The 26,849-nt window shown below is 31.7% G+C and overlaps 1 protein-coding gene across 1 annotated transcript in view; it reads right to left on the bottom strand.

Moving 5' to 3' along the window:
* Nucleotides 1-8,422: 8,422 nt before the first annotated feature.
* The window catches only part of LOC123669561 (alpha-tocopherol transfer protein), a 32,172-nt gene continuing 13,745 nt past the window's right edge, over nucleotides 8,423-26,849 (bottom strand). Inside the window, exons 2-6 of the mRNA XM_045603162.1 lie at nucleotides 18,305-18,449; nucleotides 11,011-11,105; nucleotides 10,372-10,522; nucleotides 9,474-9,667; nucleotides 8,423-9,082 (exon numbers count right to left, since the gene is read on the bottom strand). Coding sequence (XP_045459118.1) covers nucleotides 8,735-9,082; nucleotides 9,474-9,667; nucleotides 10,372-10,522; nucleotides 11,011-11,105; nucleotides 18,305-18,443 — 927 coding nt within the window. The 5' untranslated portion in view covers nucleotides 18,444-18,449 and the 3' untranslated portion in view covers nucleotides 8,423-8,734. The remainder of the gene's footprint in view (nucleotides 9,083-9,473; nucleotides 9,668-10,371; nucleotides 10,523-11,010; nucleotides 11,106-18,304; nucleotides 18,450-26,849) is intronic.

Here is a 26,849-nt window from a genome sequence, read left to right as displayed (position 1 = left end):
AAATAAACATTATCAACAAATAAAAAGAACGTATTAGCCAAAAACCAGTCAGTGATCGTTGCGCTAACGTATCGTCAAAAAATGTATCAAAGTTGCAAAAGAAAACCAAAGATGAATTGATAAATTTCATTTTATTTATTTTACTATTAAGGACAAATTGTGATTCACTTAGGGTTAGGTAAAGGTTGTTCGAAATTGAACCAATGGTTATTTTCCATGCGTTCATGGAGGCGATGCACGGGCAAGAGGGTTAACCTAGAGGTCAAACCGCTACGAGCGTCCGACTATCTTGGACAGCGATTAGCGGATTATGAACTACCTTACATATTAATATAATCGTTCTGCTCTTAAATAATAATTAAAAATAGTTTTGTAAAATTTCTTGCGCAAAAGAAAATAAACCATTAGAATTCCAATATTTTCTACCGTTTGGATCATCTAGAATAAGAGTAATGGAAATTTTTTAATTGTTTACACTTTCATCATTTGACCCAAATGCGCCTAATTCAGGGGTACTTCCCTTTTTTCGAATGCTATCCCAAATGATTGATGACGAAGTATTTATATGTAAAATTTTGAAAGATCAATCAAATTTTTTTCCACGAGTAACCCCGAGATACAGTCAATGACCTTCTATTGTTATCGTAAGGATTAAGATAAAACCGAAAAATATACATAAGAATTATTAAGCTTTAAATGTTAAAACAGGCAAGAAACAAATATACATATGAGTAATAAATTTTTACAAATATATGTAACAATAATGATATTGTATATTTATATTACTATTTTTCAAATTTTTTGTTTTATTTTCACAGTTTTCAAAGTAATGACACTAATTTGTCTTTTTGTGATTATGTTTTTGATTTTGAATCTAGTTGAAATAATTACAACTGACTATGTTGACTATGTATATGTTGACGACTGGTTGGCACAACGGTCACAGCACTGGTTTGTGGCAGTTACAGATTCAATTCCTACACATGACAAATATTTGTATTGGCCATACAGATGTTTGCCGTGATCTGGATGTTTGTGCAGTCCTTGGGGGTCTCCCCACCGAGCCTTGGAGTGCACGTTAAGCCATCGGTACCGACTGTTATCATGTACACCTGATAGAGATCGTTACTCATAGTAAGGAATATATCCGCCAACCCGCATTGGAGCAGCGTGGTGGATTAAGCTCTGATCCTTCTCCTACATGGCGAAAGAGGCCTATGCCCAGCAGTGGGATATTACTGGCTAAAGCAAAGTAAACGCTATATGGTGTAAAACTTGATAAGAGCGGCAAAAAGTTGGGGATCGTGCACATTATCTACAAATGATGATGTGGTATAACAAATTTCTTGTAATTTAAATATGTTAAAAGCTATTTAAATTCTTTTCAAAAGAGAATCTAAAGAGATCTTAAGTTTTGTATGTATTTAAATATTAATATATTACAAATAACTTTCAAACTATATCTCTCAAAGTGTTATCAGCTTCTCAAGGAGAATAAATAAAAACTTTGGTTTCCAGTACAGACGACCAAAATTTATAGATTTTTTTTCCATATAAAAGAAAAGTTTTAGATCCTGCGAAAAACATCAATTTTATCTCGAGGCTTAAAATTCCTGAGGTCAACGCTCCCACCGTAATGTTCAGTTGGAACTTGAAGTGACAGGACAATTTCTTACCCACGAAACGTATTACGTGACGCAAAATAAAGAAATGTATTTTTGCTTTATAATTATCTATATATCTTAGTTATTTCGCAATAAGGAACACAACTGTTTGTAATATAATTATAATGAAAGTCCCAAGGTTTTGTGTTTGCTCGTGGAATATTACAACGTCATGAGACTCATCTATGCTATTAAAATAAATGTTAGGTGCCTTTTACTAGCTAGAAGTAATAATATTTACAGAATAATGGGGGTACAGTCAATATATTTATGACTAAAAAGTTAAATTTCAGTAAAAAATTCATGAATAAAATTTTTCATGCTATAAATGATAATATACAAACCGAGCTTTTGTATTAGATTTAGCTAACTTAGAGAATTTTATAGAGTGCAGCATCACAATCTATAAGCTATTCGATGTATCTATCAATAGACAACTACAATTCATAAATAAAATCAATATAAATAAAACTGAATCTCCAAAATAATAATACATTTAATAAATTATGAGCAATTGCAAAAGAGAAATTGGATAGTTAATTTTTTGTGACCGTTGTGAAGGATAAAGATTTGACAAAAAAATAAATAAAAAAGATATATTAACTAATTAATAATGTCTAAATTAAGTGGATCATATAAACTATCGATCGAATGAACTAACTAAAAATAAACTCGAAAAGTTGAGAGTTATTCCACATAAATAAACGTGATTTTGCATCAACAACGACCCTCTAGTCGGACAGTGACACGAAAAAATATTTACATTTCAATGTTCCTAATTCTTGGCGTTCAACAACAGTCCATTTTTTATTATTTATTAGAATAATCATTGTGTTTAGTTCTTGTTTTTTTTTTACAATACGCCTGACTACAGTCTTCTTATTAAATGGTAATAATATAGACTAAGTTGGAGTACGCTTCGCAACAAATGCCTTTCTCATATTTTAAAAATTGTACCTATTATTTTTGTTTATATGAAAACCGTTAAGGTTCCTGAATTAATTTATCAAACAAAGCGGAAATTTTATTAACATATAGAAATATTTTGTGATTAGGTTGTATGTCCTTGTGGGCTTGTTATTTATTGTAATATTGTATAAAGTCGATGAGATAATAGGAGGTGATGTCTACCGACAAACTAGGGATTAGATTAGTTCATTAAATATTGCGATTAACTTGAGGTGCTGGATAACACTACCTAAGTTTGTACTGTACCTTATGTTGAAATATATTAATTTTAAAATGATTGTTGGTTTTGCTACCTTGTTATTGTTAGTTATTTGAAAATGTAGACATTTATTTTTAATTTCATTAAGTTTGTATAATAACCTCATGGCGAAAAAAAATATTTTCATTTGATTTCAATCATCATCATCATCTTCATCATCATTTCAGCCGATTGCAGTCTACTGCTGGACATGAGCTTTTACAAGTTCGCGCCAAAAATGGTGTGAACTCATGTGTGTTGCCCATAGTCACCACGCTGGGCAGGCGGATTGGTGACCACAGAGCTGGCTTTGTCGCGCCGAAGACGCTGCTGCCCGTCTTCGGTCTGTGTATTTCAATGTGTGTTGAATAGTTATCCCGCCATCGGTCGGCTTTATGAGTTCCATGGTGGTAGTGGAACTTTTATATCCCTTAGTCACCTCTTACGACACCTACGAGAAGAGTGGGATTGTCTATATTCCTTAATGCCGTAGCCACACAGCTATTCACACGATTTGAATAATGATCCTTATTTGGGGTGAGGAAAATAGAGGCACTTGACTAGCGTGGACCATCATCAGTGAAACATTTACAGGTTGAACGTCTTCAACTTAGTTCAGAGCTATGTATCGCAGGAAAACTCAATTGAATGTTCCAATTTAATGCCAGAGTTCTATTTAAACTTAATGGTAAAATGTAACATCGTACAGTCCACGTTCTATAAAACCGCATCCATGTTATAATCTCCTTTTTTTACTTCTTCGTGAAACCGAAGAAAAGTAATCAAAGGCATTTGATTGAACACAAAAGGGCTTAAAATATTTTTTAGGATGAAATTTAAGTTAATTCATTTGTGATTACTCAGATTTGAAACTTAAACAATCAAGGCATTTGTAATCTCGTCAGAACTTTCTCCGCGTGGTTTGTTTCCTCGTCTTTGTGGCTCTCCTAAAAGTCGCTTGAAATTTATTTAATGAAAATTTCACTAAGGCGAGTGAAACTTCGTGACACTAAATTGGTGTTATATTGAGAGTTCATTGACTGTAAGCATTTATGCCCCGACTGTCCCTTCTCTCTCGTTTTATGTATAAAATTAAGGTAAAATTCTCTTAAAAGTAAATTAATATTTGTATATTGAGGAAAATCTTTTATAGTTCGCAAACAGGTGGGTAGCTTTTTAAGGAGTATTCATAAATCTATAAGACTTAACATACAATTCAGTCTGTACATCCCACTGCTGGTCATAAGCCTCTTTCTCCGTGTAGGAGAAGGATCGGAGCTTAATCCACTGCGCTCCTCTACTGCGGGTTGGCGGATACAATACAGAGAATTAATAATATTATTATTAAAATTATTTACCATTTAACAATAACATAGAAATTAAAGCAAAACGTCTAAATGAGCGTTGAGCCAGAAAAGCCTTAATTGGTTATTATAAACGATAATTATATCTCACGAGAAGAGGTCGCTGCCACTCGAGGATGTTTATATATTTTGATAATAATGTTATATCAATTTTTTTAGTTCGAAATTTTATAATATTATACATATTTACATATATATATTTTTTAATCATATAATATTATACATTTTTTATCATTCATATAACCGAATAATTTGCTACACAATTTCATTAAAATAGCAATTTAATGTATTTATTTAAAGAACTTTGCGTAAATTTAAAAACTAGCAAACTATTTAATATCAAATATTTCAAAAAACGGAAAACTTTTTTAAATAATCTATATTTACAATTCACAACTTAAGAACCAAATATTTACAGATAGTTACGGTATAAATCACATTCGCGTGGAATTGTGCCAAGAATGTTGGCAGCATTTCCCCATTGAATCTCTATGCCGATTATTTGGGCAACAAATGCACCAGCCCTCTTGTCACCAATGGAAGCAAACCAAAAATTTCTTATCATTTTCGTTATCTATAATATGATATGTCAGATATGTCAATGTCTTAGGACAGTTTGTAAATGATAATTTTAAATTTTAAAAATTTATTTGTGCCTCGACGTGTGCCTTTTAAATATATGAATAACATGAAAATGTACAAAAAGACAAAATCTTTGCTGTACAAGGAATGCAACAGCAGCCATTGACATCGTGTTCCAGAAACACAAATACTGACTCAAGGGCGTCATTAGATATTGCGCTAACAAAACCCGATGACGTAGAATTATTTTACACGGCTAGTTTACATTTTTTAAAGCAACGACTTAATGAAAAATCGCTCAGTGGTTTGATTGAATCTCATCAAAGAACTAAATGTGAGCAGTTATCTGAAAATCTGCAAACAAGTACAAAAGCACAAGGTTTTAAATCTCTTTCAATGCATCAAATCCTTCCATATCCTAAATCAAAGAGGGAAAGTTTTTTAGCACGCGTCATGAATTCGTTTCGAAAGTACAGAAAATATAACGACATGGCAGAAAATAGGACGGATGACATAGAAGTGGTAAACACCACATCCAATTGTAAGCTACCAAACTGTGAACGATTTAGTAAAGTCTATTCGTCTCACTTGAAGTCTATAACGGAGGAAGCATCTGATAAATACAAAGATTTTCAAAACAAGAAGTGGAATAAAAATACAAAGATTCATGAAAACTCCCGTCAATATTTAAAGACGTTCGATAGATAAGATTGTTGATATGTTATTGAAAAGATTTTGTATCGACATGTATTTTAAAATGCAATCGTTGGAATTTTATTATTGTCTTTTAATTCTTTATAATACAGTTAGAGATGTACGATAACATGCAAAACTGATGACAATTCCGACATATTTGTAGTCGACAACCAGTTGGCGACTACTTCCCAAAAATACTGATTAATAGACTCATTATTATATTCATACTTTTATGTTTAAAGACAAATCCTCATCTCTACGAGTGTTTGCCGTCCAGCAAATTCACCTCCGCCAACTTAAAATTATTATATCAAAATAAAAAACCAATAGGCCTTATTTACAATATATACACAATATACACACATACATAAATATAAGTATATATCTTTAATTGATATCAAGTAAGCATTTGAAGTTTGAAAACCTTTGTATTAAAAGTGCTCCAGGTCAACAACTCAGACTGTTTATCCATATTTGCACGTGCGCGAATGAAATGGAGTAATTTGAAATTTAGTAATAATTGAACAATTAATACTATATTAAATTTTAAATTAACATGGTAATTATTATTACTAAAATTATTCAAAAACGGGATATTTACCATGTTTTTATTTTCAATTTGCGGAACTCGATATTTCGACATTATCTACAAATATCTTGTTCACGAAACTTATTAATTAATACTAGTTTACGAATGCACTGTATATATTTATATTCTATATATCATCATCATTTCAGCCTATTACAGTCCACTATTGGACATCGGCCTCACAAGTTCGCGCCAAAAATGGAGTGAACTCATGTGTTTTGCCCATAGTCACCACGCTGGGCAGGCAGGCGGGTTAGTGACCGCAGGTCTGGCTTTGTCGCACCGAGGACGCTGCTGCCCGTCTTCGACCTGTGTATTTCAAAGCCAGCAGTTGGATAGTTATCCCGCCATTAATGCATATTAAATTATATGTTGTAGAAATATAAATTCTCGACACGTGGATAGTTCAATTTGAACCTATAACATGAGTCTTGTATTTCTTTCTATAAATATGTAGGTAAGCAATTTTGATTACGTAATTTTTTTAAGACAGATTCTGAAGATTTTCTGAGACAGATTTTGAATATCCAAGATTTAAATTACTAATTACAAGTTAGTAAAATCATCTTCTGCTTTATAATGACATTTCGAAAAAATGGCATTATGAGAAAATTTGGTTACTATGTGTTTGTAGGTACCTATATTTTTTGCTTTAACTTTTTATTCTTTACTCTGTGTGCGAGGTCTTTCTTTTCGTTCCGTCAACTGTTTTTTTTGGGCCATATTGATGTTAGCATGTGTTTTTGCTATATAACTTTTGCTCCCCCTAGCATTCTTTTCAGTATCAGGTTTTGAAATTACTTTAGAAAATGTAAAACATATTATACCTGATCCGCGTATGTGTAGTATTACAAAAATATATGCATATTTGAATAAAAGTATGTAAATATGTATTTTTGAACCTTTCTATGTGTATACGTATTTGTACTTATGTACACATATTTTTTTGAACATCTACTTAAAGCATAATATCTTACGGCCTTAGAGGCATCTTAAGACTACAAAACTTTAAGTTCAGCTTTGCTGATTTTTTTTAGAATATTTGAACAATAAACATTAAAAATAAGTAGAAAAATGACAAAACTTTAGTTTTATTAAATAAAAATATGGGTACAATTTAAATCAGACAAGACAAAAAGCCGTTTAACACTTTTATAAATAAAAATTTTTTTTAGCCTCGGTAATATGGTACAACAAATCGTAATACTCATAATACATCTTACACCTTAATTTTACTAACTGAATAAAATAATAATAAAAGCTTTTTTGTCATTTGCCGATAAATTATCTTCTCTACAGTTTTATCAGGTATTACTGGAATACCCTGTGTGGGTAGTGGGATATCTTTCGCCACCTATTTAGTTTTTTGTTACTTTAAATAACACCTCGGTGCCTACGATGTGAAGTGACGAAAAATATCGGTAACAAGCAAAAAATTTTCTTCAATTAATTTATAAAATTCCATTACAATAACTGTACGTTAATGTACTATAAAAATCATTTACCTGTTCAAAGTTTATGATTGCAAATGCCAATATGAGAAATTTAATATTATGAGAGATCAAACATTTTTCTAGGAATATATTTATTTATGCTTAGAACTTATACACGAGATGGTAAACTCTAGTATAATATTAATTTTATCTGACAATATCAGTTTTGTTATCTCTAAAATTTTGAAATCTGTCGTCAATAATGAAATAAAATAGCAGAATAATATTGATGTCATTTCAATAGACCGGAGATGGGACACAAATTGATTTCTCGTTAAATTAAAAAAAAACGCTATGAGTGTGTACGATAAATTGAAAGTCACATTAAAAACCGTAAGCTAAGATACAAAACTATTGAAATAATAGTATAAAAGAACATTCAACGTGTCACGTCACCGATATATTAATACATTATATTTGCTTATAGAATAGTGAGTCATCACTATCACTTGTTTGGCCATGCCCCTAACCAATTAAACATAGTAAATTAGAACCTCGTGTCCAAATTGACCGTTTAAAACAAACCATTTAAATAAGCATTTCAATTTACTATGATTTAATTTGTGATAGCATGGCTTAGCTAAGTGACAAAGATGACTATACTTTCTTAACGCGAATAAACTAACTATAACTTAAATAATTATAAATTCATCTAAGTACAGGCTGATCCCAATATTTCAAAAACTTTATCACAGGTTTTTTGACGAATCCTATAGAGTAAATAATAATTACATCTTACTAGAAAATATGATAATAACAATCACAAAAATTTATTTTACATTTTTAAGTTAACAACTTATTTAAACATAACTTTTATTTAATTGCAAAGTTCTTTTTTAGTAATGTTTAGCTGTTAAAGCAAAAAAAAACCGTTTTGCTTTTAGGGATTGGTATCATTTAACTTTAATATATACCTATATAAAATATAATTAACGAAAACTAGTATTGAATACGTAAATTGTACGTAAATATACATGTTTAATGGCATGAAAATTATTATAATCTAATTACAACAAAAAAAAAGTTAACTTTTAAATTAAGATTCAGTATGACTAAGAATTTCACATTAAATATATTTATATCAAAATGTGGAACTGCGGAAAATTATGGCCACATGGTTACAATACTATGTTGTCCACTTAAGATAGTTTTATGCCTTCCTCTTTAAGTCGTCTCACTACTTCAGGACAAATTTCTTCTTCGCGAAACTTGTATCCATTTGCTAGAATATCTTTGGCTACGATGAAATTTGTTTTTAAAGATTCAAGCCAAATCGTGTACGGGTATTCTGGCCAGGTGCCTCCATATCTCTCTGGTAAATGATCAGGACTGATGTGCTTGTGAAGCGAAGTTTTGTCGTGGCCGTGGAAGTAGATCTTAGAGCTCATCTCTTTCGTAAGAAGTGGCTTGAATATATTATATATTTTATCAAAAATCCACGAATGATTAATTATATGTATGGCGTGAGTCTTCGTTGGAAAAGATGACTGAAAAATAAAATTTAATCACAATTTTGGCGAAGAGAGAGAAATACGAAAAACAATTTAAGGTAAAACAAAGAGTGAAACCTCAGATTTTGTTTATGCTATTGAACTTATTGCAGAAAAATAGTCAATAACAATGAAGAGGTTGACTCAAATTGTACAACGCTTGCGTCTGTTGACCACATATGTATGTAAGTACATGTCTAGCCCCCACGCAAACTCTTGTAATATTGCAGGTATTTTGAATTTATATTTCAATATAAACGAATGCTAGTCACATAAATATCATGAACTTCGTTTGTTCGAATTGTGAGTTTTTCTCTTTTCGCTTTCGAATAAAGAATGAAAAAAATACTGAGAGTAAAGTTTTATCAAAAATGTAGATAAGACATACCACCAGAAGCTTAATAATTTTAGTTGCGACTGAAGGAGTAATTTGCCAGGCGTGTTGAATGCCCAGATCCTCCAGATCAAACAATGCCACTCCTCCTAATATTTGAGTGCGTTGCTCTAATAGGCCCAGTTCTAATGTAAATATGGTGGCTTTGAAGAGATCTTCTACCGACGTTTCCTTCGGATCCCAACATCCTGAAAGAAAAAATACAGTCACAATTACTAACTCTTTTTTAACATACTTGCCATACCTATTAAACTTGTCCTAGATATCTTGCTTATTAATAATTAAAAATATTTTAATAGTGAAATGTTAAAGTGCTTCTGTGTTCCCTAATTCTTGCTCCATTTCTTGATGCTATAGGAATTTCTGGTTAAAGGTTACACTGTTGTCTATTCTATCAATCAGAATCAAGTCTTAGTACCAAATTCATTTGAATAACCATAAAATTAGTGCAGTTTGCAGTGCTTCCTGCTTCGATAGTTGTAGTTTTGATTTCCGTCCCAATTATGAGAGTATTATTATATGTTTATTTATATTTTGATAAGACCAACTACTCTGATGTTGTGGTGCGTGTCCTAAAACACCGACGGTTTTGGGTTCGATTCCCGCTCGGGATGGATATTACAAATATTTCTTCGTGGTTTGGATGTCTGTCCTTGTGGTTCTCCCCACCGTGCCTCGGAAAGCACGTTAAGCCGTCGGTCCCAGTTGTTATCATAAATATCTGATAGCGATCATCACTCATAGTAGGGAACGTATCCGTGAACCCGCAGTGGAGCAGCGTGGTGGATTAAGCTCCAATCCTTCTCCGACACGGAGAAAGAAGCCTATGCCCAGCAGTGGGATGTTACAGGCTGAATGCAAATAAATATTATATATATTACTATTTACTTACCAAGTCTGAAAAAAAGCAATCTTCGTCCATGTTGATCACGATACGGTGGCGCAGATACAATATTATTATCTCCTATCCTCTTCAAGTCTAAGGGGTAAACGTTTTCAAACAACTCTGGATTATCTTCTTTAAACTGGTAATAATTTACCATCTACACGGAATAAATAAGAAAAATTAAAGCAAAAATATAAAATTATATAATATTAAAGATAAACTTGATCATTCTTAATGTCTGAAGGCGAGTATTAATTACAACAACACTAGAAGTTTCAAAATAAAATATACTTAGTTATATAGGAATCAGTCGATTATATAATACAAATTTTGAGGATTTAAAAAAGGTAACTTTACAGAAATATTAGCTCACAAATTTAATGTCCATATCAACTAACAATTAGTAATTTAAAGATATTGAATTATCTGATATTGAATTGTCTGGTACTAATACCGTCTTAAGCGTCGCTCATTGTTTTTAGTGGTAAAAGGTACATTAATGAAAGTTAAAAAAATACGTTTTGCATGCGAGAAGAATACATTTTGAATATTTTTAAAAAGAAAACAATCATAGACACCAATATTATGTCAACAATGAATTTCTTATGTCACTTAAATAGTGTTCCTGTAACTTCGAGTACGTACCAGTCTATGTGCTCGTTGTGGAATAAAATTGCGTGCCCTCAAAAATCGTAACAAATACTCATCATCCATTCGATGGGGAGTACATTCGCCGCGTTCTGTAATTATACAAATGAATGCTTATCGAACCACTTGTTCACAATATAACTTAAAAATAAATCTGATAAGCCTGTGCAGAATAAGTCAAAGGAAAAGAAAAAATACTATAAATGATGGCGGATGTGGCTGCTGGTGGTTGCGAGTTCGATACCCGCAATGACAAACATTTCTTTTAGCTATACAGATTTTTGTTTCCTTGTGGGTCTCCCCACCGAGTCTTGGAGTGTATGTTAAGCCATCGGTACCGACAGTTTTCATGTACACCAGATAGAGATCGTTACTCATAGTAGGGAATATATCCGCCAACCCGCATTGGAGCACCCTGGTGGGTTAAGCTCTGATCCTTCCCTACTTGGGAAAAGAGGCCTATATGCCCAGCAGATATTACAGACTGAAGCTTCTTAATGGAAATCTATCGATTTTCATTTATTTTTACATGTAAGTAATGACGATATTCCTTATATTTTTCAACGAAATTTTGTCTGCCTAAATTGTCGTATTATTTTTTTATACGGTTTTACCTTTAAAGATTAGATTATATTTAATAAATTTTTATATTAAAGAAAAGAAAATAAAAATTATCGATTAATCTACTAAAATTCTCATTTGCAAAGCTGCAAGTAAATAATTTCAATTTGACCTAATATAGCACTTGACTTTGCTTTCGTACCGGAATTTCGTGCACTAGCAGAACCGGCGAACTTCGTACCGCATTATTTTCCTTTTCATAAATATACATTTTTTTTATTAATACATTATTATATATTTAAAGTGAGGTAAGGCACAGTAGAAAATATCCTGCTCAAAATCTAGACAAGCCCAACTGGGGAAGTATCTCGACCTTACGTTCGTTTTCTGTTCCTGTGGTGAGTAAGTTGAACAGAGCTGCTGGGGGGGGATTAGAGTCGGCAACGCGCTTGCGATGCTTCTGTTATTGCAGGCGTATAAGCTACGGTAATCGCTTACCATCAGGTTAGTCGTACGCTTGTTTGCAGACCTACTTGTATAAAAAAATACAAACCGTGTCATGACAAGAACGAATGCAAAATATATCCTATTCGGTGCAGTCGATTAAAAGTTATGCGCGTCTTATACATTTCGGTGAATTATTTATGTTTATAAAGAAGATTTTCACATAGTTTGGCGACATTTATTTAAATATCGAGCAGATGTCAGTATATAAAGAAACAATTATTCCTATTCTCAAGTATGAGGTTTCAATTTGTATACAATATAAATTTCAATGTTATACTCTATTCAATAAAAAATAAATCATCTCAATCAGACATTCCAATATACAGTTGCGCGTGGTTGAATCGAGAATCATGTAAAAATATAATAAAATTTGAAAGGTGAACGCTCAAAAATTTTCTTAAAGGTGTTGAATATTTTATTAAATTTGCTAGAGTTAATTTCGATATACATCTACTTTATTCAATAAAAATAGGTTCGTCAAATCATACAGTTCGATATTAAGTTACAAAAATAATTTTACGTGTATTCGTCTTTCGTACGCAGGTTTTCTTTTATTAAAGGGACTAAGTTCAGGAAATACACAATAAATTAAGTTTAAAAAAAAAGATTGTTAACCATAACAGTTTATTTAGCTATTGTTAAAAATTTAATAAAATCAGATTTAATTTAGATCGTAAGATAACGTTTATTAGAATATTTATATTATAATGAAACAACTTTTTCGTCCGACTTTTCGGATACTTTACAGCAACCATGGTCATGGGAGGACTGAGTCGTCCCCACCATGCCACCATGGTAACGGAAGGACTGAGTTCTCCTGTGACCATGGTGGCATCTAAAAACCCTAATAAACAACGATAAAATCTGAAAAAGTTGTTTCAGTATAATGAGTGAAATTCACGTAAACATTTGAAAAGAATATTTATATTTTTAATCTGCAATTTTTATATGTAAAAAGCTTTATCCTTGTAGTGTCGCCCGAGTAGAATTACACCACCCCCTTTCTTCCCGTGGGGGTCGTAAAAGGCGACCGAAGAATAAACCTGGCCCAAAATCATCAGGGTCCTGGACAAGGAAAACTTCATTTGAAACCCGGAATGGGGTCTCCGTCAAGCATTCGTGGTATAGCTCTAAAATGCGAAAAACTGGCTCCACAAGTATCGACTCGTCGTTCCTGTGGGCCTAGCCAGTGAGGTCGAGAGGGTGGCGCAGAGCTTAGGCAACTCTGCGTTATCCTGAAGAGTGACCTAGGCGACACAGTGTCTGTCTGACACTGTCTAAATCGTGTGCAATAGACGGACTAAGACCAATGAGTAATCTGCAATTTTTCGCACATTAAAAATTATATATATATATACTTTTTATCAGAAAAATGTACAAATATCAACGTTCTAAGAATTCTCTCCTTTAGAAGGATTAAACAAGGTCATTAATGTATTGATGCGTTATTTCTATTTATTTTTTTCTGTATTAATGTATTCAACATATCATATGTATATAATTTATAAATATTGTAATTGCAAGAATGACATCGCTGGCCACTGTCTAGTCTAGTACAAACAATAAAGTACAATTATAGAATAAGTAATAACAAATGTGAGCTATTATTTACTACTAAATTCCAGACACTTATTTACTTTTACTTAATACGGCAAAAGCTAATATATATAATTAGTTTGTTTTTTTTTTTCATTTATCTCCGTAACTGGTTTACAAATAAACATATAGGTAAAAGCTATAAACGACGCCATTAGGTATGTACATAATTATATGATCAAATATTTGTATTCGACGTTTAAAATTTTTTGGTAGATTGGTCTTTGTTAGACACCATTCAAACTATGGCAACTATAACTTATAATTAGTAATTCAATTCAATCGAAAAATATGTGTGTTTGCTCGCAAAGAAAAAGAAAACCTCAGTTACATCGACAAGTAAAACAATGTAGGTACACGAAAAAATAGCCAAGTAAATACGCGTTATCAATCAATTTCGATAAAAAATTTTTTATCGAAATCGGTCCACCCAGTCAAAAGTTGTAACATACATATACGAGTAAGTAAGTACCTGTCACTATTTAAAGATTAATTCATGATGGAATATAAGAAAACAATAGGTCGTAATATTTCTATTTATAATCTATAGGTACTTATATTATAAAGCTGAAAAGTTTGAATGTTTATTCGTTTGTATGTTTAAACGCGCTTATCTTAAAAAAAATCATTTTTGTGTTAGATAGCCCATTTACCGAGGTTAGGCTATGTTTTCCCCAAATTAATGCGTTTAATACCGCGGGGTACAGCTAGTATTAAAATAAATTTAAAATTTGATTTCACTCCTATATTTGAACTTCAAATGAGTGATTCTGATCAGTAAAAATACTTCAGACCAGCTTTTTTAGAAATTAATTGTTTACATTAAAAGTCCATTATAAAAGTTATATAATCGATACATAAATGTTGGAGTGGTACATTTACATATAAAATAATATATTACACTAATTACGTTTGCAGCAGTCAGGGGGTCGAAAAAAAAACCGAATAATTTATAATTATTTATTAATACTAAATTAATACAATTATTCTTAAGACTAACGAGTACTTTACTCGAAGTGGGAATAAAGAGTGATCGAAATAATTATACAATAATTAAAGTTAAAAATTAGAACAATGGGGCATTGAAAGTCTAATACGGAGAACTCGGCCAATATGGGAAACTCATGAGGCGATCGCCTAGGAACATTCCATCTGTTTGGTACGTCAGCATATTCGTGGGATCGTGGTTCCGTAACTCACATATAAATAAAATTGTCTTTACTATACTTAAATTACTTGATTTTGTAAAATAAAAACATCGTGACCTGCGCACCCATTAATTATTATTACCACGATTCATAGTAGACGCCATTCTTTGTTAGGATTTCGCCGAATGTTTGCCTTGACACCGATACTAAAACAATTGATTGCTCCAATACATCTTCTCAAGAGTAACTTTGAATCGATTTAAAATGTTACAAAAGAAACTAGTTTAGAATTAGCCTACTTCATGTGACAGGTCTCTGCCATTCAACTCTAGATGGCCATGAATAAGACATGAGCAAGTTTAGGGCAAGTTACGAACGAGTACCTATATTCCAAGCCAAATGTCACTAAACCTCCTTCCAATTCCACTTTTGTTGATTTCAATGACAACGATTTAAAATAATACGATTATTTTTATTTTTAACCGAGTTTAAAATATGAACCGATTATGATAATTCTTTTTTGTTGGAAAGGAGATATCCCAAGGGTACCATGATAAGGAAACCAAGATCTGATCATGGAATCCCAAAGAAATCGAGGGGGACCCTCGAAAATCGTAGTGACGACTAGCGCGTTTGTTAATTTTTTTCGTCCACTTACGTTGTATTACTTGTCGATGTAATTGAAGTCGGTATATTTCGATTGCTAGCAAACACAATTATTTATATATTCAAGTATAATACTTTTTATAAGTATTTAATTGTATAACATATTATTTATGTAGCTTTAATGTATGAAGTTTTTTAAGTGCGTATTAATTACGGTTACAATTCGGCCGAATGCGGTCGGATCCGATCCGATCCGGACCGGATCGAACAAACTATTTTTTGACTGAAGTGTAAATATAACAATAATAATTTTGTTTGCAGGCAAACGAAAAAAAACGGACTTCAATTATATCGACAAGTAATACAACGTTGGTAGACGAAAAATTAGTCAAGTAAATACGCATTATCAAAGATTACTCCAAAAGTTGAAATCAGATCTCGATAAAATTTAAATGTGACCACATGATAAACATCGGCTTTCGATTAAATTAAAAATTATTAAAATCGCTTCATAAACTACGAAGTTATCCTCGTGATGCAGAATCTTTATATCGATTTATGTTGCGGTTACGGATAGATTTTTATTTTGGATATCCGACATTTTCATTTACAATTGCGAGGTTCTCTAACATTCCTAGTCAGAATCTTAATGTTTTTTTGGTATTCTGCAAGTAACTACAATGGCGAAATTCTTTAACTCTAGCGAAATCTTATTTTCTTAAAATATGCAATCAGCGGATCCGGTCACCGGAACCGCAAAATTGGCACCGGTTCCGGTAAGTGTGAAATGATACTGGATCCGCCGGGTTACCGGATCCGGAAAACCGGAATTAATGTAGGTATTGTAGTAGTAGGAATCTATTGCATATATATGTACCCGTATATTCTAATTGTTGGTATTTTGTATTTAGATATCCTTTATAACACTTCGCATTTAGTTTACATTTTTTGCAATTCGAATTACGCGTATATTAAATAGGAAATAGGATAAGAAATATAATAAACAAATTGTATTTAAGACCATAAATAAAATAACATAGTACATAAATCGCAGACTATACGACACGTTAGTCTCTTTATACAAATACCTATAAAATAAACATAGATTGCCTTAGATTTGCGTAATAAAATCTTGCTAGTACTAGATTTGCGATGGACCATTGAAATATTTCAAACTAACACAAAAATTGCTTTGTCGTTATTGCAAATGTAAAACAAGCAGGTATCTACAATATTAAGTATCGTGAGTGCGCTTTTCTTGTTGTTAGTTCCTACAAGAACGATAAATTAGACTATTGATAGTGAGCTAAATTATTTAGGTTAACTCACAGAATTTAAAATTTTGAAGCAACGAACACATTTTTTGTATGGAAAATTTATACTCGTAACTCATTTTTATTAAAAGGCAAATACTGCTGTATAAAATTAAGAAAAACGATTATTCAAAACTTTAATAAAATCTGATGTCTGTAAATCAAACATGATTACAAAAAAAAACACTTGCGACTCAGAGTTTTATAAATAATCTATATATAATAACAATAAAATGGTAGGAAAGTCAAAACTGTACATTGAATATTTTTTGGGTGTGATCTGATCTCTCTTGGGGTGTGAACTACAATTGATACCGAAGCCAAAAATATAGTTTTTAGAATTTTTGTCTGTTTGTCCGTTTGTCTGTATGTATGTCCGGGATAAACTCAAAAACTGCATGGATTTACTTCAAATTTAGCACGAATATTATTAAAAAGTCGGGTCAACATATAGGCTACATATTATCACGCTATCACCTACGGGGAACGAGCAGTGAACCTTTATTTCTTCAACGCATTCTGTAACAACGTGTAATCTAACGACGCAATTTGAATGTTGTTGTTATTATGTTAATAATCATGCTATAAGCTAGCTTCACACTATAAAAATCACGCAATATAAGTAACTTAGGCCGATAAACATAATTAAATGAATATAAGTAGTATCAAGACAATTTTAAAGCAGCGCCATCTATGATATTTCAAAAACATCATGACCAATCCCTTTTTCGATATAAATAATTTAAAGTTGATCATGCCGGCGAGGTTAATAGTTGTTTTTAATATGTAATGAGGAGTAACTTAGGCTACTTTTAATTTTCAAATTTAATTATTTTATTACTCTGTGAACTAAACAATAACTTTTTTGTTAAATTCCACGCGAACAAAGTTGCGGGCACAGCTAGTAAATAATATAGTGACATGAGTACACAAAAAATATCAACAGGCGTAGTAAGTTATAAATTATAAATAAATAATCAACAGTCAAGGCTTATTACAATATAAAAGCTATTAGAATATTACAATAAACTTTATAATAAATAGCGCTTTGATTTACTTACATTTTGGTGTAAAAGATAATCTTTGCATCTAAGCGATATTATTAAGAATAGCAAAGCATTTTATACAAAATATGTTTTATTTAAAAAAAAATTAAGTGACTTTTATAAATTAGTTTTTTCCCATTGTTGTTACTTATTATAAATATTTACTCTTCACCACTGAATTATTTAAGATTTAGCGGAAAAGTCATGGGTTTTAAATTTATTAAATCGTATAATTTTTTTGCAAGGACATATGAAATTTTTTGAAACCGTTTTCCTTAAGCTTTAATCATTCGATATATGACAAAACATGTTATTAAACTTTGAAATGTATTTAATAGAAAAATAGATTAGATAAGTTTTATAGCGAAAGTGTTTAAATATCAAAGTTACGCAACGTCGTCCTTATCAAAAACCGGAGATTGCAATGTATATGTAACATATATTGATATGTATGTAAATTATCGGTATTTTTATTCAGCAAGCATATATGTGTAAATAGTTTTTATGTACTTACCATATATCATGTCTCTAAGCTCGTAAATTGCTTGTAGCCGCGAATTAGGGTCTTCGCCACATTGGAGGCGAGCGTACTCCTGCAAATCTGGTGGGGGCTCGCCGAGATCGAAGTCCACATTGTATTCTGGAGTTGGCATTTCCTCCTGAAAATAAAAATATTTAATTGTATAAAATTCCGAAAAAAAATAGTTTAGAATTCTTAATTCAGATTGAATCGTTTTCAATGCGTAATCGTATGCGTCAATTGAAATATTTCTTTATATGTTCAGATTGATCATACATAATTAGAGAAATTTCGATGCCAGCTACTAAAATGATAGTCTTATAAATTTACAGAGACTCACGCACAACCACGTATAATAAAACCTATGTATTTATTTCGCAAATATTAGGTTAGCAACCAGTTGTGCCTTCTAACTCATTTGTAGACATGTTGACAATATATTTTATAAATTAATTTAATATAGTAGGTTAAAGAAAGGATAAAGACAAGTACTTTAGCTGTTAAGTCCTATTCATGAATATTAAAACATGAAAAAGGTATCAGATATGCGACGTAGAATGAAATGACTGAGCCTAGTTAGACGACTAGAATACGAAATACTTTATGTAGGTATAGCGCAAATATAAACAACATAGCGTAAAGAATTAACAACATTTTAGACAGTCTTAAGTTTGTTGGCACAGGTTTCAAAACATACTCTATTTATAGTGAAGAGTTATATTTATAAATGTATATAATATTTTACTGTAATACCAATAGAACCGACTCAACGTAGGTATATAAAAATCAAATAGGTTTCCACTTGCAATTGTATTTATCAATCACTTTTATATACATCGTTTAACAGTAAATTTGTTATTTAATTTCATAAATAGCTTTTTAACCATATAATATATATAGTATCTGGGTGACCGAACTTAGCTCGGTATTTTTAGTAAACCGTGTTTTTTCGGAAATCATATTTAAATACGAATTTCATATTTATAAGATATGAATAATACTTTTCGATTTTACCGATAATAATAGAAAATATAAATAAATATAAAAAATCAAAAATAAAATTAAAAATGATATTACAATATTCGAACTGGAGACATGGAGATTTGAACCGTGGTCTTCTCAGTCGTTTCCGACCGAACGATTTCCCACCTGAGCTGTTACAGCTCTATTGACAACTAGCTGATACCCGCGACTTCGTCTGCGCAGAATTAGTAAGTACTTCGAGTAGCTTATTATCTTCTCAATAGCTATCTTTATACCAAAATTCATCAAAATTGGTTCTGCGACATAAAAATCAATTTGTTAGTACCAAATGTGCATTAGAAATATATTATCAATTTTTATTGTATTTATGGTTCACTGTTTTTACGATAATGGCTTACTCATAAAAGATAGATATATGCTGTCGCGGATTTTTTTGTAGGAGTAATTAAGATAAACATTTCTCTTATACATTATATACGCGTAAACGCTACAGTTTTTGCAGCGTACGCCAGAATAGCTCGCAGATGGCAGATTTTATTTATTTATTTATTTATTTATTTATACTTTATTGTACACCACTACTAGATTTTAAACAATAAACACATTTAAAAAACATTTACAGATTGTGAAGTACAATGGGCGGACTTATGGCTATTTAGCCATTTCTTCCAGACAACCCAATGAAAGAAAGGATAATTTTAATAGAATCTCGAGACAGGGTAGGTGGTGCAGTTATACTTATACAGAATACACACATAAATACATACATACATAATACATAACCTCATTATAAACTAATAAATAAATAAAAAATAATCATTATTATTATAATTAATAAAATTAATAATGTACATATTAAACTCTGAGTGGAAAACATATTAGAACAAAACTCGTTTTATATCGTCTCCAGTTTAATATAATGACTTTTTACATACTTCTTAAATGCCTGTAGTGACTCAGCCTCTTTTATATATAACGGCAGACTATTCCATAAACTTATAGCTTCAACAGTAAAAGACTGACTGAAAAATTTACTTTTCTGCATCGGCATCTTCAGTACATGACTTTGCAATGTCCTTGATACCGAAGCATCACTTAGATGTTCAAATTTTTCTTTTAAGTAAGACGGAGCCTTAGGATCAAATAACACACAGTACAGTAGAGAAAGAATATGCAGTTTTCGGCGAGAGCGTATAGAAAGCCACTTGAGCTTTAAGCGAAATTGGGAAACATGGTCAAATTTGCGGAGGCAAAATATGAACCGGATAGCAAGATTTTGTAGTCGCTCAAGCTTATTTAGTTGGTTCTCGGTCAAATTAGGATAGCTTGCATCTGCGTAATCTAGAACAGACAGGAGAAGAGAGTTTGCCAAAATAGTTTTGGTAGGGATTGGTAGAACAGATCTGAGGCGGCGCAAGGAGCTCAGTGCAGTAAACGTTTTCCGGTTTACTTCCTTAATTTGTACCGACCAAGATAACGTCTCGTCTAAATGCACACCTAGGTCCTTAATTGTGCTACAGTAGGGCATTCTAACACCATTGTACATGACGGCAGGTAAATCATATACAGGCAGGTAATCATACTTTTAATTCTTGCAATCATTCCAGGGCTGCCGATTATTATGACCTGAGATTTATTAGGGTTAACATTCAGTCCGTACTGCTTGCTCCATTTCAGAATGTTTGCAAGATTCAAGGTGATTGCACCAATTGCACTCTTCTATATATAAAATTCTGGTATCGCTGTGTTTATAGTTAAACTCTTCCGAAACGGCTTGACCGATTGTCAAGAAATTTTGTGTGCATATTGGGTAGGTTTGAGAATCGAACAACATCTATTTTTCATCCCTCTAAATGTTAAAAGTAATCCACCCCTAAATTTTCTTTAAATTATTAGATAAATTGTTCATTTTTTATTACATTATGATTTGGTGTAAAAAAATACATACAACCCTAAATTTTCACCCTTCCACCACCAACCCCTATTTTTAAATAGCGTTTAGCGGCAAGACAACGTTTGCCGAGTCAGCTAGTATATATATATACAAGAATTGCTCATTAATAGTATTAGATTTACTACCACACTTCGATTACACTATAAAATAGCAGGATTATAGAAATAATTCAAGTATTTTTATTTAATTCGTCCATTTACCTTAATATACAAATTTTAAAATCTTTAAAATGAACGAACAAATCCTGAAGTGAATCCTGAAGTGAAGTGAAGTGTTTATAACATTAGTAATATATGAATAATACATACAGACTCGGGACTGAAAAAAAGGTCACCATAAACTGTGGCAACGGACTAGGCGGTTATATTTATTATATTTATTATTTTACGCCTACCTACGAGTATTTTATAGTTAAGATAAATGTCTGTATAGTTAAAAGGTTATATTTTTGTTGAAACCCACCTGATTAATGGAAATTGGAAACTTAAATATATAGATATAAAAGGTTACAATAAGAAGAACATTTTTGTACTTAAAAATACAAAACCTAATACATAAAACTGCTCTATACGAATTCTTACATGCATCGCCGCTTTAAGGTACGTAGTACCTGGGCGACCAAGCTTAGCTCGGTATTTTTAGTAAATCGTGTTTTTTGTAAATCATATTTAAATACGAATTACATATTTATAAAATACTAGCTGACCTGGCAAACTTCGTATCGCCTTATTTTTTTTTTCTTAAATATAATAATTACATATATCAAAACAAAATATACCCTATCTTTCAAGTTGGATCAAACTGCACACGGTGTGCAAATTTGATTAAAATCGGTTAAGTAGTTTAAGAGTTCATCGCGGACAAACATTGTGATACGAGATTTATATATATTAAGATGAGTAATATTTTTTTACTGACAGTAATAAAAACTATAAATAAATATAAAAGAAAAAACCAAAAATAAAAAAATAATGATAAAATATGAATAATATCTTTCGATTTTACCGACATAATAATAAAAAATACGAACTGGCTAATTAAATAAAAAATCATGAGAACAATTAGAAAAAAAATGGAAAAAATAGTCGATCTGAAGACGTGGGGATTTGAACCGTGGTCTTCTCGTTTGCTCCCGACCGGCCGATTACCCGTCTAAGCTATTACAACTTTATTGACATCTGCGAAATTTACCTTCGTATTGTAACGATATTGTAGCCATTTTTTCATTTGTCTAAAACTGGGATAAAACGACATTTTCTGAAAATGAATCCTAGGTTGATTTATTTATGTCCCCCGAAATCCCCTGCATATTAAATTTCATGAAAATCGTTGGAGCCGTTTTCGAGATATATATATATATATATACAAATTACATTTTAAACATATTACACACAACGTACAAAGCAGAATATGACTATATATTTATTTAAATTTCACCGTTAAGTTGCACTTAAAAAGGTAATTATGATTGGTTGTAAGTAAACAAACCTTTTCACTGTTTGACAACTCAGTCGTACTCATATCTATATATACCAACAATAAGTTATAATATGTACATGTTCACACGTCTTCTTTTACTATAGCTTATAATGTATTATATAATGGTGTACCATTACTTAACTTCTGAAATGAACTGAAAATAAACTATAAATGTTTCACTAAACAGAAACCTCTTCTCATGAATACCCTTCCACACCTAATGATAATTGAATAGAAAGCAAAATTATCGTTATCAAAAGTGATAAAATCCTTAATATGGATATCATTTTTAGAACATATGCGATTACATATCATGTTTTTAAGATTCCTTTTCCATATCGCGGACAACATTTTTTTAAATTACATAGTTCATTAAATATAATTATGTATAGCCTAAACATGTTTTGTTTAATTTTTTGTTTTTTATCCATTCGGTAGTGGTGTCAACCCTTAAGTTGTTATTATGTTGTCATATATAGATTATATAATCTGAATCTCGGAAACGGCTCCCACGATTTCCATAAAATTTAGTATATAGAAGGTTTCGGAGGAGATAAAACCATCTAGCTAGGATTCATTTTTAGAAAATGACGTTTTATCACTGTTTTTAGGGAGTGAAAAAATAGCTACAATATCGTTAGAATACGAAGGTAAATTTCGCAACTGTCAGAAAATTTCTAATAGCCCGGTGGGAAATTGGCCGGTCTAAATTAACTGAGAAGATCTTGGTTCAAATCTCCATGTCCCTGATCTATTATTTTTTTCCTTTTTTTTTCTAATTGCACTCGTTATTTTTTTATTTAAATAGTCAGTTCTAATTTTTTATTATTATCTCGGTAAAATCGAAAAATATTGTTCATTTTTTATCATTATTATTTTTTAATTATTTTTTATTTTTGATTTTTTATATTTATTTATATTTTTTATTATTGTCGGTAAAAAATATTACTCATATTTTATAAATATGTAATTCGTATTTAAATATGATTTCCAAAAACACGATTTGTTAGAGCGCCTATCAGTTTTTGAGAAGCAATTACTCTCAATCTTGTAATTGTGTAATTTGTATCAATTTTTAATAAATAAAATAAATAAATAAATAAATATCTACACAATACACACACGGTCGTCTGTTCCTAAAGTAAGCAACTAAATGCTTGTGTTATAGGTAACAGCCGACTGGTATATAGCTACATATTTTTTTTGATAACATACTTATAAATAATACATATATAAATATATAAATAAATATTTATATTACACCCAGACTCGAGGTGGGAATCGAACTCACAACCTTCGGAGCAGAAAGCAGGGTCACTACAAACTGCGCCAACGGGCTAGTCAAAATTTTTAATGTATCGTAATTTTTTTATTTTTTTTTTTATTTTATACATTGCTTTTGTTACACATCGTGCGTTAATTCATTATTAATAATTGTGTTTGCAGGCAAACGAAAAAAAATCCGACTTCCATTATATCGACAAGTAATACAACGTAGGTATACGAAAAAATTGTCAAGAAATACGCATTATCAAAGAATACTCCAAAAGTTGTAATCAGATCTCGATGAAATGTGACCACATGATAAACATCGCCTTTCGATTAAGTTAAAAATCATCAAAATCGGTACACCCAGTAAAAAATTATGCGGATTATCGAGAGTTTCCTTCGATTTCTCTGGGATCCCATCATCAGATCCTGGTTTCCTTATCATGGTACCACACCAGGGAGGGATATCTCCTTTCCAACAAAAAAAGAATTATCGAAAACTTTTCATAAACGACGAAGTTATACCCGAACATACATTATATATATATATATACACGGTCGAATTGAGTAACCTCCTCCTTATTTGAAGTCGAAAAAAAAAGACTTCATCCAAACCGGCAGCGAATCATTTTAACTCTCTCTTCTACTAATCCTTCACGATTTACTAAAATAATTTTTAACAAAAAAAACGACTTCAAAAAGGAAACTAAAAAGTGAAAAATAAAAATTTACTTAGTACAAAGTAATTCGTATTTTGATTTAGTTAATCAGAAATGATTAAATAAATATTTTATAATTTTGATGTCGGTGCCAAATAAAGTAGACCTAACAAGGATGCTTTTTCTCTTATGTCGGGGGTTCGGAAACATACACAATACACAAGCACAAACACCCAGATCATGACAAACATCTATATGGCCAATACAAATGTCTGTCGTACGCGGGGATTGAACCCACTAACGCTAGCGCAACAGCCGGTGCTGTGACAGCTGCGCTAACGCTTCGACATACTATGAGTAAAGTTCGCTATCAGGTGTACGTAATTACAAACGGGACTGACAGCCTAGCGTGTTCTCCGAAGCTAGGTTGGGAGAACCACAAGGATTAACAACTAGACCGAAAATAAATATTTGAATAAACATAAATATCCACTCCGAGCGGGAGTAGAACCCGCAACCGTCGGTGTTTAGGCGCCGCCGACACGGCACATGCACCAATATATCAAAGCGGTCGTCAAACAGCAAAAGGTAACTGCTGTAAATTGTTGAGAAATTCCCCCGAGTGCTTATGGGCTCCATCATCAACCTGGTCCTGCGACACAGATGATCACACAGCAGGTAATTGTTATAAATCGTTGAAAAGTTCCCTCGACTATCTTTCGTCTCCATCATCAGACTTTAATGGCACTTGTAACTCATATAGGTGCAAAGTTCTCATCAATAGAAACGAATTAAGTTCAAACAGCAGGTAATTGCTATAAGTCGTTGAAGAGTACCCTCGACTATCTTTCGTCTCCATCATCAGACTGAAGTGGCACTTATAACTCATATATATGCAAAGTTCTCATCGATAGAAACGAATTAAGTTCAAACAGCAGGTAATTGCTATAAATCGTTAAAGAGTTCCCTCGACTAACTTTTGTCTCCATCATCAGACTGTAATGGCACTTATAACTCATACAAGTGCAAAGTTCTCATCAATAGAAACGAATTAAGTTCGAAAAGCAGGTAATTGCTATAAATTGTTGAAGAGTTCCCTCGACTATCTTTCTTCTCCATCATCAGATCGACTCCAGGCCTTTATTAAATAGTAGTGCTTTATAGTACTTAATGAAAACATGATTAAACTTACTAGTCACCCTTACGATTTTTGAAAGTTTCCCTCGATTTCTCTGGGATCCCATCATCAGATACTGGTTTCCTTATCATGGTACCAAACTATGAATATCTCCTTTCCAACAAAAAAAGAATTATCAAAATCGGTTCATAAACGAAGAAGTTATCTCCGAACATACATTAAAAAATATATATATATATACGGTCGAATTGTAACCTTCTCCTTTTTTTGAAGTGGGTTAAAAAATACCGAGCTAAGCTCGGTCACCCAGGTACTAAACTATAAGTGTACAAAATTTCATACTCCTCCGCGGATTTTCGTAAAAAGGGGCACAAAGTTTTTGCTTCATGTATTAATATATACATAACTAGCGACCCGCTCCGGCTTCGCACGGGTATAAAATATAATTATAGCCTATATCATTCACTGAAAAAATGATTAAAATCGATCCAGTAATTTTGATTCATTCATTACTGCCCGTGGTCCGCTCGCGTTAACTTTAGAGTAAAAGCCGGCCGGAACCGCCGCAAACGCTACGTACCGTAATTTTTAAATCTGTAATATCTTCGAAAATATTCATTTAAATCATATGCTGTAAAGAGACATATAGATCTATATTAAATCAACAATGTATTTAAGGTATTTAATTAGCTAAGGATTAATGCTGTATTGGTTAAAATCGTTTTGAAAATTAGCCATTATTTGTCGTAAAAAGTAAATGACAAAAAAATGTTATTGTGGGATATCCATAAGAGATAGACATCCATGAGAGATATGGTGTATACCATAGCGGAGTTTTCTGTAGACCTTTTTAATGTGTACAATACTTATTACATTATTTTGATAAATCTCGTAGGGTTCAGCCTGCGTTTGCAATTTAAGCGAAAAAATAATTATTATTTACGACATGACATTAGAAAACTCAAAAATAACAGTATTTCTCCACTATTTAATGGATGTTATTATACATATAAACCTTCCTCTTGAATCAATCTATCTATTAAAAAGAACCGCATC

Source organism: Melitaea cinxia, chromosome 3, assembly GCF_905220565.1.
Source record: "Melitaea cinxia chromosome 3, ilMelCinx1.1, whole genome shotgun sequence".
In the NCBI taxonomy this organism is placed as follows: Eukaryota; Metazoa; Arthropoda; class Insecta; order Lepidoptera; family Nymphalidae; genus Melitaea; species Melitaea cinxia.
Note: the sequence above shows the minus strand (reverse complement) of the source record. Positions and strands in the feature narration are given on the sequence as shown.